This window comes from Populus euphratica, unplaced genomic scaffold, assembly GCF_000495115.2.
Source record: "Populus euphratica unplaced genomic scaffold, PopEup_1.0 scaffold97.1, whole genome shotgun sequence".
Classification (NCBI taxonomy): Eukaryota; Viridiplantae; Streptophyta; class Magnoliopsida; order Malpighiales; family Salicaceae; genus Populus; species Populus euphratica.
In genome coordinates, this window is record NW_011499981.1 from 224,603 (window position 1) to 237,907 (window position 13,305).

General features: G+C 35.6%; 2 protein-coding genes across 2 annotated transcripts; both read left to right on the forward strand.

Moving 5' to 3' along the window:
- Nucleotides 1–421: 421 nt before the first annotated feature.
- PTAC7 (plastid transcriptionally active7) lies at nucleotides 422–3,514 on the forward strand. The gene is made up of 3 exons (XM_011046368.1): nucleotides 422–544; nucleotides 626–688; nucleotides 3,020–3,514. Exons 1-3 carry the CDS (start codon nucleotides 461–463, stop codon nucleotides 3,353–3,355), a joined length of 483 nt encoding a protein of 160 aa, XP_011044670.1. The 5' UTR covers nucleotides 422–460; the 3' UTR covers nucleotides 3,356–3,514.
- Nucleotides 3,515–4,188: 674 nt separating this feature from the next.
- TAP38 (thylakoid-associated phosphatase 38) lies at nucleotides 4,189–7,619 on the forward strand. The gene is made up of 11 exons (XM_011046370.1): nucleotides 4,189–4,656; nucleotides 4,757–4,885; nucleotides 5,016–5,118; nucleotides 5,229–5,339; nucleotides 5,721–5,800; nucleotides 5,911–5,964; nucleotides 6,456–6,572; nucleotides 6,695–6,749; nucleotides 6,896–6,928; nucleotides 7,022–7,068; nucleotides 7,255–7,619. Exons 1-11 carry the CDS (start codon nucleotides 4,346–4,348, stop codon nucleotides 7,376–7,378), a joined length of 1,164 nt encoding a protein of 387 aa, XP_011044672.1. The 5' UTR covers nucleotides 4,189–4,345; the 3' UTR covers nucleotides 7,379–7,619.
- The last annotated feature ends 5,686 nt before the right edge of the window (nucleotides 7,620–13,305 follow it).

Consider the following 13,305-nt stretch of genomic DNA (forward strand, 5'->3'; position numbering starts at 1 on the left):
ATTTATTTGAGAGATATAAATTCTAGTTTGTGTTTTTATTTTTATTATTTATTCCTTAATTTTTTGGATGAGATAAAATCAATTATTTCTTTAATTAGATTTACACTATAATCCAAGCATATAGAGCATTATAAAATTAATTATATTTAGTTCCTATAGTTTATTGAAACTAATAATTAACTCCTATAGACAATACAAAAAAATAAATAAATATAGTGACCAACCTAACCATCATCGATTAATTAGTTTTGTTAAACTAGAAGGATTAGATTACAATTAACTCCAAGATAATAAAATTAATTACAATATTATTTTTAATCTCACAATTAATGATAAATTAATACTTCACCGGTTCTCAGTGAATCGCTGTATCGGTTTGGTTTCTTTACATTTAAACCGGTTAAGTATAAAAGAAATGAAGAGTCTCATCTCTTCAAAACAGAGCCAAACAGAACAAAAAATGGCCGCCTCTGCTCTATCCTTTGCTTTCTCTTCACTTTCACCTCGAAAATCTTCACTTTGCTCGTTTCCAGAGAAATCCCAGGTTTTTAAATCTTCTAATCCCGTCACTTATTTCTCTTTTTTCATTTTATGGCTTGCTGTTTTAATTTTTTTTTTCTTCCAGGTAGTCTCAAAGTTGCAAAAAAACAGTAGCCGTGGTAGGCGAGTCTGGCGCAGGAGGAAATTGGTATTTACAATTATATTTCCTTTTTAACCTTTTTTAAATGAGATCCTTGCTGGTATTTCTTGAAATGTGAACACTGAAACAATTTCATGATGAGATATTGAAAATTTTGAACATTTTTCAAATAATTCTGAAGCCTTATCAGGAAGTCTTGGAATGTGAACACTGAGTCAATTTCTTTATGAGAAGAAATCTTGAAAAGTGGTTAACTTTCTCGATGAGAATAATGAAATGGCTGCTTGTTTGTTTGTTTGGGTTTTTTTTCTCACCTCATTAGTGCAGTTGTTATTGTAGCTATTCCTTAGCTTGAAGTGAGGCACATGAAGATAAAACGTAATTTATGAATTTTATTGCCAAAAGAACTTGAATCTTGATATATCAAGGCTGATTTTTTTTTTGGATAACACTCTTTGAAAAAGCGGGTAATGCTTACTGGTGACATACTAGTTTTTACCTAAACAATGGCCACATAACTAGTAGCATCACTGCATTTAAACCAAGAAACAAACTGAACTATGCTCAACAGAAGTTGGATTATGCTTACAGTGGAAAATGAGGGAAAGTTTTCCTATGCGTGGAATTTGGAAATATTGTGTCGTGATGTTAGAAAGTTTTTTTTATGCGTGGAATTTGGAAATATTGTGTTGTGATGTTAGAAAGTTTTTTTTTTTTTTTTTTTATCTCTTAAACATTAATGTAAAGGATTAATGGAAAAGTGTATGCCCTTATATAAAGGATTAGTAGGTAAATTGGTAAAATTAGAGAACTTTCAGACTGCTGAGAGATTTTCATTCTCTCCATTTTTATCCCAACTTGTACGGAGAACCAAAACATGAGGCCAAAATGCAAAATTTTCCTTCCTTTTCCCACTCTTCCCTTTCCAAGTAATCAAACAAATTCAATCACCTCAAATTTTGATTCCCCTCACTTTCTCCTCTCCCAAACACATTGTATATGATCAAGAGGTCCTAGGAAGGGAGCTTTAGAGACCCCCACCCTTCCTTAAAGTTGTATCCAATATTAAGACTTAAGTCTCTAACCTTGGTTCTTTTATTGTTCTGAACAACAATCCTCGAGGGGAGGTGATAAGATAGTGACTTTGTAGTGTTTTTGCGAGGAAAGGAGGGGTAGTTTTGGAATAATAATTTTCACTTGGAATTAGTGTAGCAAATCTAAGGGGAGATCCTCTGATTTGCTTTTGCATATTTTTTATAATTTGAATTTCATTTAGAATTCAAATCAATACCTTTAAAAGGATTCTAAATACAAGAATTGATTTAACCCTGTAAATTGAACAATTCACAAGGTTCCAAGTAGCCTATAACAGAAGATGGAAGTATTAAGACTTGAAGAGAAGTTAAAATTGAACTTTTAGGTTGGGGTATACCTCCCCACCGTTACATAGGATAAGTATTGCTACTATTTATTACTGTTAATATTATAGTTTAGAATGTGGGTTGGTCCCTTTTTTCATAGATGCATATATTTTTTGTTCTCCTCATGATAGTGTGTAAAGAACTAGACCAGATTTTCCATACTGAAAAGAATTTTTTCTGGATAAGTTCTATAGAATTTTTGTCAATGTTGAGATTTTGAATTGGATAAAGCTACCAGGCAAATCTGATTCTTATTGCTTTCACTTTGTTACTTGTATTGGCTTAGGATTTCTTGGCTGTAAAATTCAGTCAAATCGTTTTTAAAACAGTTTTTGTTTCAAGTTTCTGACAAATAATTATATACTTGATGTAAACTGATATTTAGAATCAGCTTTTAGATAGGAGTCTCATCTTTTATTTGTTTACAACTCATGACAGTTGTTTTATTACCTAGAAACCTGCTTTACATGGCATTGAAAATATCAATTGCAATTGTAATGAAATTCACAAAGTTGGTATTATCTTTATGGGCCTCAGTTCTTATCACGTGTCTATTTTGAAGTTAAAAGAAAACTGAAATGGAACTTCAACATTTCAAGATTCCCTATAATGAAGTTATCTCAATATTCACATTACAAAATTTGCCGTCGAGAATTTGATCATCCAACATCTTGCCTTATTTGTTTATGATCTTAGTTCCTCTTTTTCACACGACATGCTTGTGCATGCTGTCTAGATGATATAGCAGTTGCCTGTGATTTATATGCTACATGTGGATAACTGTATGGGGTGGATTTCGGCAACATATCCTTGCTGGAATTTTTATGGGCTGTAGAATTGGCCTTGTAACATATAACCTTAATTTATAACATATAACCTTAATGCCTTAGTTGTTCATGAACTGGGCTTAAAATGTTGTGCTTGTGGATGTTGATTAAAAGTGCTTGTTGTGTTTCAGACTAAGGAAGATGATCTATTGCGATATAAATTGGAGCGAGTTCCTTTCCTTGAGGAGCAGGTTAGAAAGATTAAAGAGGAAGGAAAGTTATTGACAATGGATATCCACAGATTGTTACTATCAGAGGATAACAGGTTTGATTTTGTGAATGAGATTGCAGCTGAGGCCATAGAGTATGTTGAGAACAACAGAGATGAGTATGGAGGAAAGAAAAAAGCCATTTTACATGTGCTTAGCAACCGTATGAACGATGCTGGGTATTCCCGTCCGGTGGCATATGAAGAATCTGACCCCTTCCTGCCAGGGCCTACTTATTTGAGGCAGGAGCTTGAATAGATTTTGATATTAGTTAAGATCTGCCATGTTTAATAACCTTTGGCTAAATGCTGTTATTATAAAAAAAATTAAAAAAAAAAACATTAAAAGCTGTATTTTCTAATTCAATAGTGTATTGGCTTTCTGTTTGATATGTTATCATCAATTGCATTTGTTCTTGCCTTGTAATGAGAAGTGTGCTAGCTCCTAAACGCTGAATGATTTCTACACATTCAACCCAGAAAAGAATCTGAAGACTATGATCAGTGAGCTCCAATAAATTTCTGTTTATCAACGCGGATTGCTTAAACAAACGGGTTCTAAAACTTATGGTTGACTCTAGAAACTTATGGTTGGATCCACTATTATTTTTTAAAATGGTAATGTACGGATAATATATTAAATTAATGTCTCTATTTTTTATGTTTTCAAATGATTATAATATAACGATGTCAGAATTGATGAAGAAAATTTAAGAGAAAACTATAAAAATGAAAACCTTTTCAATCCAAATACACTCTGCTAAATGCAGTACAATTACAGGATCTTCTTATCTTGGTAAACCTCGTAGTACAAGCAAATACTACTTACTAAGATTGCCCTGGTGTTTGCGGCTATTAGCCTTGAGGTTTGCAACAGTAAAAGACAAATGTGCAAAGTTACTTGCTTCTAGTGGCAGCTGAACTGCATCCATGAGTTCGTAGAAAAAGCAAAGTCCAGGTCCAGAAAGTTGCCAAAAATTAATTAGATCATGTATAGTGAAAGCCACTCAGATCTTGCCATGTCATGATTCAGGACCAGAAAGTTGTGGGTCCAATCTCATGTGACCCAAAGGTTAACTTCCAAAAAACTGAGTACCATACATGTAACCCCATGTAGAATCAAATCGTTTAACAGTTAAGAGGCTCTGCTTCATCCTCTTATCCTTCACTAGACAAAAGTACCACCGCCAGACCTCATCCCCACCGTACGACATCTGAAACTATCTAACTGAGCAACTCAACTCAGTAAATGGCATTGTTTAGGCCACAGTTGGAGAGATTCCTATCAACCAAACTCCATTGTGGACACTCCAGTACCAAAACCCCCACTAAAAACTTCTTTTTTGCTGTTAGGCCTAAAAGCCAGTGTTCTGCTATAGCAATAGATGCCCCATCTTCTTTAACTGATGTTGCTGGGATCCGGTGGGGTTCTACAAGCTTGCAAGGCGCACGTGAAGAGATGGAGGATGATATCATAATTCGATCAGACGGCCTTGAAGGATTCTCCTTTGCTGCTGTTTTTGATGGCCATGCTGGTTTCTCTTCTGTGAAGTTCCTCAGGTTTGACAAATTTTAGAAACATCAGCATAATCATGGATTCATATTTCTTGAGTTCTTTTGGTGTAGTTTCTTTATTCAGTATTTGATTCATCATTGTTAGGGATGAGTTGTACAAGGAGTGTGTAGCTGCTTTACAAGGCGGTTTGCTATTGAATGGAAAAGATTTCAATGCTATTAGAAAAGCATTAGAAGAGGCTTTTGAAAGGGTTGATGCAAAATTACTAGATTGGTATGCCTGTAGTGTTTTCTTTGTGCAAAAATTGCTTTTGATTGTAGAAAAATGGGCAGATAGTGAATAGTGTAATTCTATGTTCTATATTATCGCGTTGAAGGTTTAGGTGATGTTTGATTTTGTAAAGGCTTGAGAAGGATGGTGTGCAAGACGAATCTGGTTCGACAGCGACTGCTATGTTCATTGGAAACGAAAAGCTAGTCATTTCGCACATTGGTGATTCATCTGTGGTACATATTCAATTCTAATGTTATTACCTTTTGACAATATCAAAGGGAAAACTGAAGATATGTTGGGTGATTATGAGCAATTTTTGCATAATGTTTCGCTCTTGATTCAGGTCCTTTCTCGTTCTGGAAAAATGGAAGAGTTGACTGATGCTCATCGACCTTATGGAAGCAACAAAATCTCTCTTCAAGAAATCAGAAGAATCAGAGAAGCAGGTGGATGGGTGTGTTTTCTTGCAATTTCTGTAGAAAGTTCATCTAGTCTTCTCTTGACTGCTCTTACCTTCTTCCTTATGATTGAAATAGTGCTCAATTTGGTATCCCTTGTTGCCATTTCCATGTTTTCATATAGGAGTACCCTGCAAATTTTAGAATCAAAAGGATTTCTTTTTCGAAATCTGTTAATTTTCTTGGCATTTTTCCTTGTTATAACTATTTGAAGTCTGAACATTTCTTAGTAAAGTTTCTTAGACAATGATCCATAAAAGCCTTGTACCTTTGTGATCTGTGGAGAGTTTTATCTAAATCTTGTATGCTTCTTCCTGATCAAGACCAAATCTTACATGCCTTATTGTCTGATGATTACTACTGTCATTTTTCCGTAGATTGTCAATGGAAGGATTTGTGGAGACATAGCTGTATCTCGTTCTTTTGGTGACATGCGGTTCAAGACAAAGAAGAATGAGTTTGGTCCTTTTAATCTCTGACTTCCTTTTCTACTTTTGAACACAAGGGTTAGTTTGAATATATCTTCTACCAGCACATACATTTCTTAACAATGTGATACATGAATAGGATGCTGGAGAAAGGAGTCAAGGAAGGGAGATGGTCTGAAAAATTTAGTTCTCGGTAAGATCTTTTTCTATATTTTCCATCAGTATGTTCATCTACTCTCCATTTTTGTTAACTGAACCTTGGTTATAAGATAGTTATGGTGCATTTCAATTGTGTATAAAACATCGCAAGACCTGATAGATCAGATTTAAAACATGAAATAGCCCATGATTTGGGTCGGTAATGGTTATTCGATGAATCTACCTGCCCCAAGAACATAGCAATTGGAGCGAAAGACAAATCTCATTCATTGTGGCTAGTACATCTGGCCTGTATGGTTCTAAGGTTGTATGCTCTCCTAGAAACTACAATATGCATGTTCTGTTGAGATAAGTTCATATGAGAAAAACCCTATGCCGCCACCATTTACTAATGGATGGATGACAAAAGCTTGCTGCATGTGTATTAGCCAAGAATGATGCTCGATACAGTGATAAGATAAGGAATCATTGAATTTATGATTTGCATGTTTTTTCAGAAGGTGAGCTAATCTTTTGTTGTGACAGAGTACAATTCAATGGGGACTTGGTCATTGCATCTCCAGAAGTTTACCAAATAGCTTTTGGATCAGATGCAGAGTTTGTAATTCTAGCATCTGATGGTTTATGGGATTGCATGAACAGGTGCTTTATCCCATCCTCCAACTGTATTTCTTAGTTGCATTCTGTGACATCTGTTTTTGTAATCTCTTGATTTTCATTCATAATCAGCATCTTGCTTAACTGTTTGCTATTGTCAGTAACAGCTTAGATGCAGCTGCTTTTGTCAGGAACCAACTTCAAAAACATGGAGATGTTCAGGTAATCATTATGTTGGCTATCGATATCCAATGAATCCATTGCACTTGAGTTCTGAACCTGGAACAAGTTTTGAATGTCTGCATGGTTTTAGATGATACCATTGCTGTTCAGCGGCATTTCTAACTTGCATCTCATTCTGCTTTCAGCTAGCTTGTGAAGAACTTGCACGGAAAGCTATTGTAAGAACTTATATGGACAATTAGTCTTATTCGACATTATCGTTCAATATTTTATTAGGGACTTCAAAAAGCTTTGAATTCCTTGTATTGCAGGACCGGCGGACACAAGACAATGTTAGCATTATCATTGCTGATTTAGGGTATGCATGTTTTTGCTTTCATGCATCTTCGACAACGCAAATTGATAATGAAAATCTAAACTGGTCTAAGATTTCTGAGATTGCAAGCTTGTTGTGCGTGCTTTTCTTTGATTATTGAAAGTGCAACAATCTCAGAATTCTGCCATTACTAATTTTGTTCTGTTTTTGGTCCTAACTTCTGCAAAGGCGGACAGACTGGCAAAATCTGCCTCTCCAGCGACAAAATGTTGTGCTTGAACTGGGCCAAGCTTTTGCTACCATTGGTATTGTCACACTTGGAATATGGATGTCATCCTTGCTTTCTTCATAAATGCTAGAGCTTCAGAAAGTGTATATAAATCAACATAGATTTCGACACATTAGTCCATAGAAATCTATATGTGTCAGCACCTTCATGCTTTTCTTTTAGGCGAAAGAACGACAAACATCTCGTCTTTCGAAATCTCATTCCATAATCATATTGTATTACATTGACTCTCTGAACAATACCTGTTGAACACACAAATCATGCTGTAGCTTTGTTACATAAACATATCTTTGAATGTTAATCATCGAGGATCAAGAGAGAAAGAAGATAGGAAACTGATTTGGTATTGATGGCTTAGCATTCAAGTTTCGATACCGTTTAAAAATGCGGTCCAACCTATGCTCTCAATATCAGAAGGAGCAAAAGCATACTTTGTAATCAGTATGGCCCGGAAGAACCCTGACCTTTCTACAATCAATTCGCACTGTTCTATGGTGTTTCTAGAAGCCCAATCCAAGCTTCGTAGGAAATTCCATCCTGCTTGTAAATGTACCGTACCATTACTTGCCCTTTCTTTTGCCATTTTTGCAACCAACCATTTCCCCATCCTCCCTATGTCTGTACGTGACCTGCTTTTCTTTACTTTTTCCAGCTTTCAGTGAAAAGGGTCACGTACAGACATAGAGGAAATGGTAGAGAGAATCTACCAACCTTTCTTTACTTGCCTTTTCTCTTGGCTTCAGCTTTTCTCCAACTTTGCTGAAGCCAAGAGAAAATCCTTGTCATAATAAACCCAAGTCTTTATTTGCTCAACTTTGCTTTCATCTGACTAGGATTTGTTACTATGACCTTTCCTTCGCGGTTCGCTGTGAACCCTGGGTAGGATTCTGTAAAGTTGGAGACGGAAATGGTAGTAACTTCGCCTCTAGGAAATTCGACAATGTTTGATAAGCTTGAAAAGGGAGGCCCCATCACCGAACACTACAAAAAGAAAGGCACCCATCTTGACTATATTGCATATTGTTTCCGAAGCCATCTTTTAAGGCAAGAGAAAAACCAGAGAAAAGCTGTGAAGCAATATTTTCTGGGACAATATTTCTGATACGTTCGAATACTTCTAATGAGCATGTCCTTAAATACCATAAGATTCTTAGTTTAATTTAGGAATGTATAGCTGGCCTAGCTTAGCAGTTCCATTGCAATTGCACTTCTAATGAACATCCTATAAAGAAACAATTATTTGCAGAAGAAATTTTGGAATTGATCACTGGAGCTGAGTCTTGTGTACATCATGGCCTTGCAAACTTTCTGGGACAGCCTTGATAACATTGTAATAACTCAACGGAAGCTTTTTCCATTTCTGTAAGCACCTAAATCAGCGTAGTATTGGGTAATCCAGCTTCATATAATCTTGACCTCAGTCTTTTTTGTTCTTTCAACCGTGGGGGCTCCTCTTTTATTGATGGATGTAAATCCAAGCAATGAGACCCTGCATAAGAAACATATATATGTTATGTGATTTATTTTTTCTGGATAATATCCAAGATACAGTTCATGCTCAGCACATACCTTCCACAGTATTGACAGCAACAATATTATCAGATATATTCTCCAACACCCTACATTTACAGAGAACAGTAGGTTATATGTATGTATGTACGAATGTTTATGCTCTTCGAGCTTATCAATTACCCGCCAATACTGAAAGGATCTCCCAGTCCGTTGGAGAAAATGATATTGCTGCCAAACCGTTCGAGGACCAGTTTTCGATCCTGCAATTTTCATTGACATTAGCAGACAAGCTTCCCAGACTTATAATTGAAGTGATCTAGTGTTTGTTTGCAATAAAATCTTTGCAAGCCCTTGTCACTTCCTGACTCCACCAAAATTCTTCTCATTGATCACATTCTCGGATCGTACTTTTCTCCAAGTGGATGCAATTCTGCAAAAACAGAATCTGAGGAGCACATAACTCGCATATATTGGAGACTTCATCATGGCAATGTTGTCTAGCTTGGAGAATTCTAACAAGCATGTCCTTATATACCACAAGATTCTTAGTTTAATTTAGGAATGTATAGCTGCTCAAACTTGACATCAATTTAATCAAAGATACCGGCATAGTTGTGCTGGGAGAATATTATTATCAGCACTCCAAACTGTAAAAATCCTTGTAACTTCCTAGCTTTCCAGACTGTCAAAAACTAGTGCCTGTTAATACTCAAAGATTAGCTAAAACCCAATATTTATGTTTAAAACAAGTTTCGACACATATCGTTATCCGATTAATGTTCTCCGGACTAAGAGTCTGTTTCTCTACGCAGTAACGGTGCTCTATTTCAACCACGGTTTCAACCGCGGCATCACCGCCTAGATAAACGGGACCTAAGTATGTTCATCTCGTATACATAGCAGAGGTTCTTCTGTCACTACTAGAATTATTCTAGGTGCAGACCCAGGTTATGGTTTGTTGCAATTTTGTTAATGTAGGTAATTGGCTAGCTTGTAATGAGGACTCATCAAGTATACGGTGACTCCAACGCCGAGGCTAATGACATTGCAATTCTCTTGTTGGTTAGCTGTGGGTGAAAAGGCAAGATTTTGGCACAAGGTGGAATGGAAGAGGAGGCCTTTAACTAGGTTATTTGTCATGGGCTTAAGCCTAGGAATTGAGTGTATAAAACACACCTGAAAAGGTGAAATACAAGTAATCACTCTTGATATATATATATATATATATATAAGTCTCTAGCCATTGCTTTGAGGATTGGAAGGAAGAAAACTCTTAAAATGAAATTCAAATCTAATAAGATGTTAACATTAATATCAAGCGTGATTCGCTTTTAGGTCTTTCTGCATCTTAACATCTATGACAAATGCTCAATTCTTGAAAATACATGGTGCTTGACTCATGCAGCTCTCCTTGACCTCATTCCTCAGGAACAAGAAATTAAAGAAGAAGGTTAACAGTCCTAGCTTTTTCGTCGATAAAATGAAAAATAGAGGAGATTTTGTATTGTTCTGCCGCGTAGGGGCCATGATTGTGTATCCCAGTATCTTCATCAATCAATATGTTTGCTGTAGAACACATTTTGGTGAGATAATGCATGTTGCTCTTCCTTGGATTCTTTCTTTTATTAACGCAAGTGGCTAAGGCTTGAATTCCTTGAATTAATATACTGGCTAGTGAATTAAATAGCACCATTTCTATATAGATATGATAGGCACCAGCTAGCCAAGCAATTAGTAACAATAAGCGAAGTGAAACGGATAATTTTTTTAAACGTTTATTTTCTGTTTATAAAATTATATATAAATTTATTAACAATGAACTTACTGATAAAAAAAAATTATTAATATGTTTTTTCAATAATTTTTTTTTATATTTATGATACAGACAGAAGTTTTTTATATGTAAAATATGGTAGGGGTTGGTCATGATGGCACTTTTCAGTGCTGGTAATGGAATTCACAACTCAACTCTGTGAACCAGCACAAATTTCCTATGTTAAGCTCATCTCTTTAACTTCATTTGCTGGAGACTCTATTGTTCGAAGTAGCAAAAGCCAGCTGCTTCATTATTTATTATTACAACATAAGATAATAAGATAAGCAATTGCCTGAGAAGTTCATACACAAATCTCTGACATGCACGCATGGAATTATACAACGTAAAATCTTATCTTAGTCCCACAATTGTGAGGCTACGTACAACAACAACAACAACAATAATACATTACTAAATAAAATTCATTTTGATATGCAAGATTACATATCTCCTGATCATGCACGAACAAAACCCCTAGAGGGAGAGTTGACGGTTCGAGAGGAGTCAAGGGCTCTTGACACCAACAACAACAACAGCTTTCCCCCTGGGGTCATGCTTACGGTTAGCTCTTGCTTCATCATAGTCCACCATATCCAGCAAAAGCTTCCTTGTATTGATCATCTGGGTGCCATCCTTTACAAAGAGACAAGATCCTTGGGTCATTAAAAGAATGCATAAAAAAAGATACTCACTACATGAAAGAAAAATAAGAAATTATCTCAAAATAGAAAAAGTTCAGGAAGAAAACGGGATCAGCTAGGTATACCTTGACAAATGAGTTGTGTGGATTCATGCCTTCCTTGAACCCTTCAACCAAACCTACAAGTGAAAACAAACACTCTTTGTCAAGCTAATTAATTATCTTAATTTTGTGATGAGATACTGAAGGTAATGTTGAGAAAACATTTACAAACCCGAAGATGATAAGGGAGCAAGGAGCAAGAGGGACAATAAAAGAAAGGTCTTGATCCTAAGAGTAGGAGCCATAGCTAAATCTTGAAGTTCTTTGTGAGGATATGAGCTATGGCCTTGGCAAGAGTGGAGGAGGGGAGGTTGGCTTTTATGGCTAGTGGTAGAGAGTGCCATAAGAGCTATGGTGATGGTGTGCACCCACCCAATAGCTACAGAATGATGAAGAAATGCATTAACTTTTAGCCCACAACCCTAAAGTCAACTCCACTGTTTTTTATGCTACATAAAAAAAAAGAAGCAGCAGCACAATCAAATGTCTGCATGTGTGGACAAATGCTCTTCTGCATGGCTTGAACTGTGTTAGCCATTTTCAGCTATAGTTATGAAAGCCTTTTTTAGTATGTACTCGACCAACCTTGATCTTCAGTAGAGTACAGCAGAATGTTGTACAAGAAGCAGCACATCACTCATCTCATGTCATCATCATTTTGCCATTTACTTTAATTTGAACCAGACAACCCTTAGATTTATATTGAGTGGAAACTACTGGAAAAACTCCATGATCCATGTATTCTCCTGATGATCCAGGTATTCTCCTGAATACTGATCTCAACACACGACAGAGATCAGAAAGATATAGTTTTGGTGTTTTATCATTTAATTTTAGTGAGAAACATCAATAGATTAACGGAAAGATATACATATCAACAAGATAAGAAAAAATCATGAAAAAAATAATTGAAAAAACAAATCAAGAAAAAATTAATTTAAAAATAAAAAAAATTAACCCATCATAAATAAAATCTAAAAAATTCATATCTAATTAATTAACCCAGCATATAAAAAAATAAAAACCTAACACAACGAAACACAAGTTGCAAAACCACGACACTCTTGCATCTCCTTCCACCTCTCCCCACTCTCTCGTCCATTGTCAAATTCAAATCTTAATCCATAACTTAAAATATTAAAAAAACAAAGAGAAACCTAAATTCAAAGGTAGGTGGGAAGGATTGAGGACAAAAAGAGAAACATTTTCTCCTTTCTTCTCCTTCATTTCATCATTGTGCCCCGTCCCACCACTAAACAACCATCCATCCATCGTAAAACCAATACTTGAGACCCTCACGCACCTCCTCCCATGTCTGATATTGTTACTGGTCATTATAAATAAATCTTAATTTGGTATTTAATCATTTATAGGGGAGAAATTAACATCACAGATTAATGGAAATAATATATTTGTTTTTAGAATTTTATATAGATTAGCGTGACAAGTGATGATAAAACAGATATGAATCCTATAAATAATAAATGACTGATCTTTCATTGAAAAAAAATGAAATTAATGATTAGTAAACTGATTAATTGAAGCTTCAGAATTTCTATTTGAAGGTCTAAGGTTCAAACCTGGAAAAAAAGAACGGAGTAGAATCTTATAAAAAGAAGAGGGGCTACCCTTATAACTTCCCATTTATCCATAGTTCAATGTTTCCATCTAAATTATAATTTAATTTCATCAAATTACGAATGGGATTAGCCAAAAATCCAAAAATATTGAAGCTCAGCCATGAACAAGTCTTATAATGCCGACTGTCTCAGTACATACAGACTTCAATGGGAGCTAGGCAAGATGGAAAGGATTGTCAACCATGTATATCCTGTGTACTTATTGTTAGGTTGGTTGTCATTTCATGTAAGGCACCAACCATTTACAATTGACTATTGGTAGCCACCATTGTTGAATGAG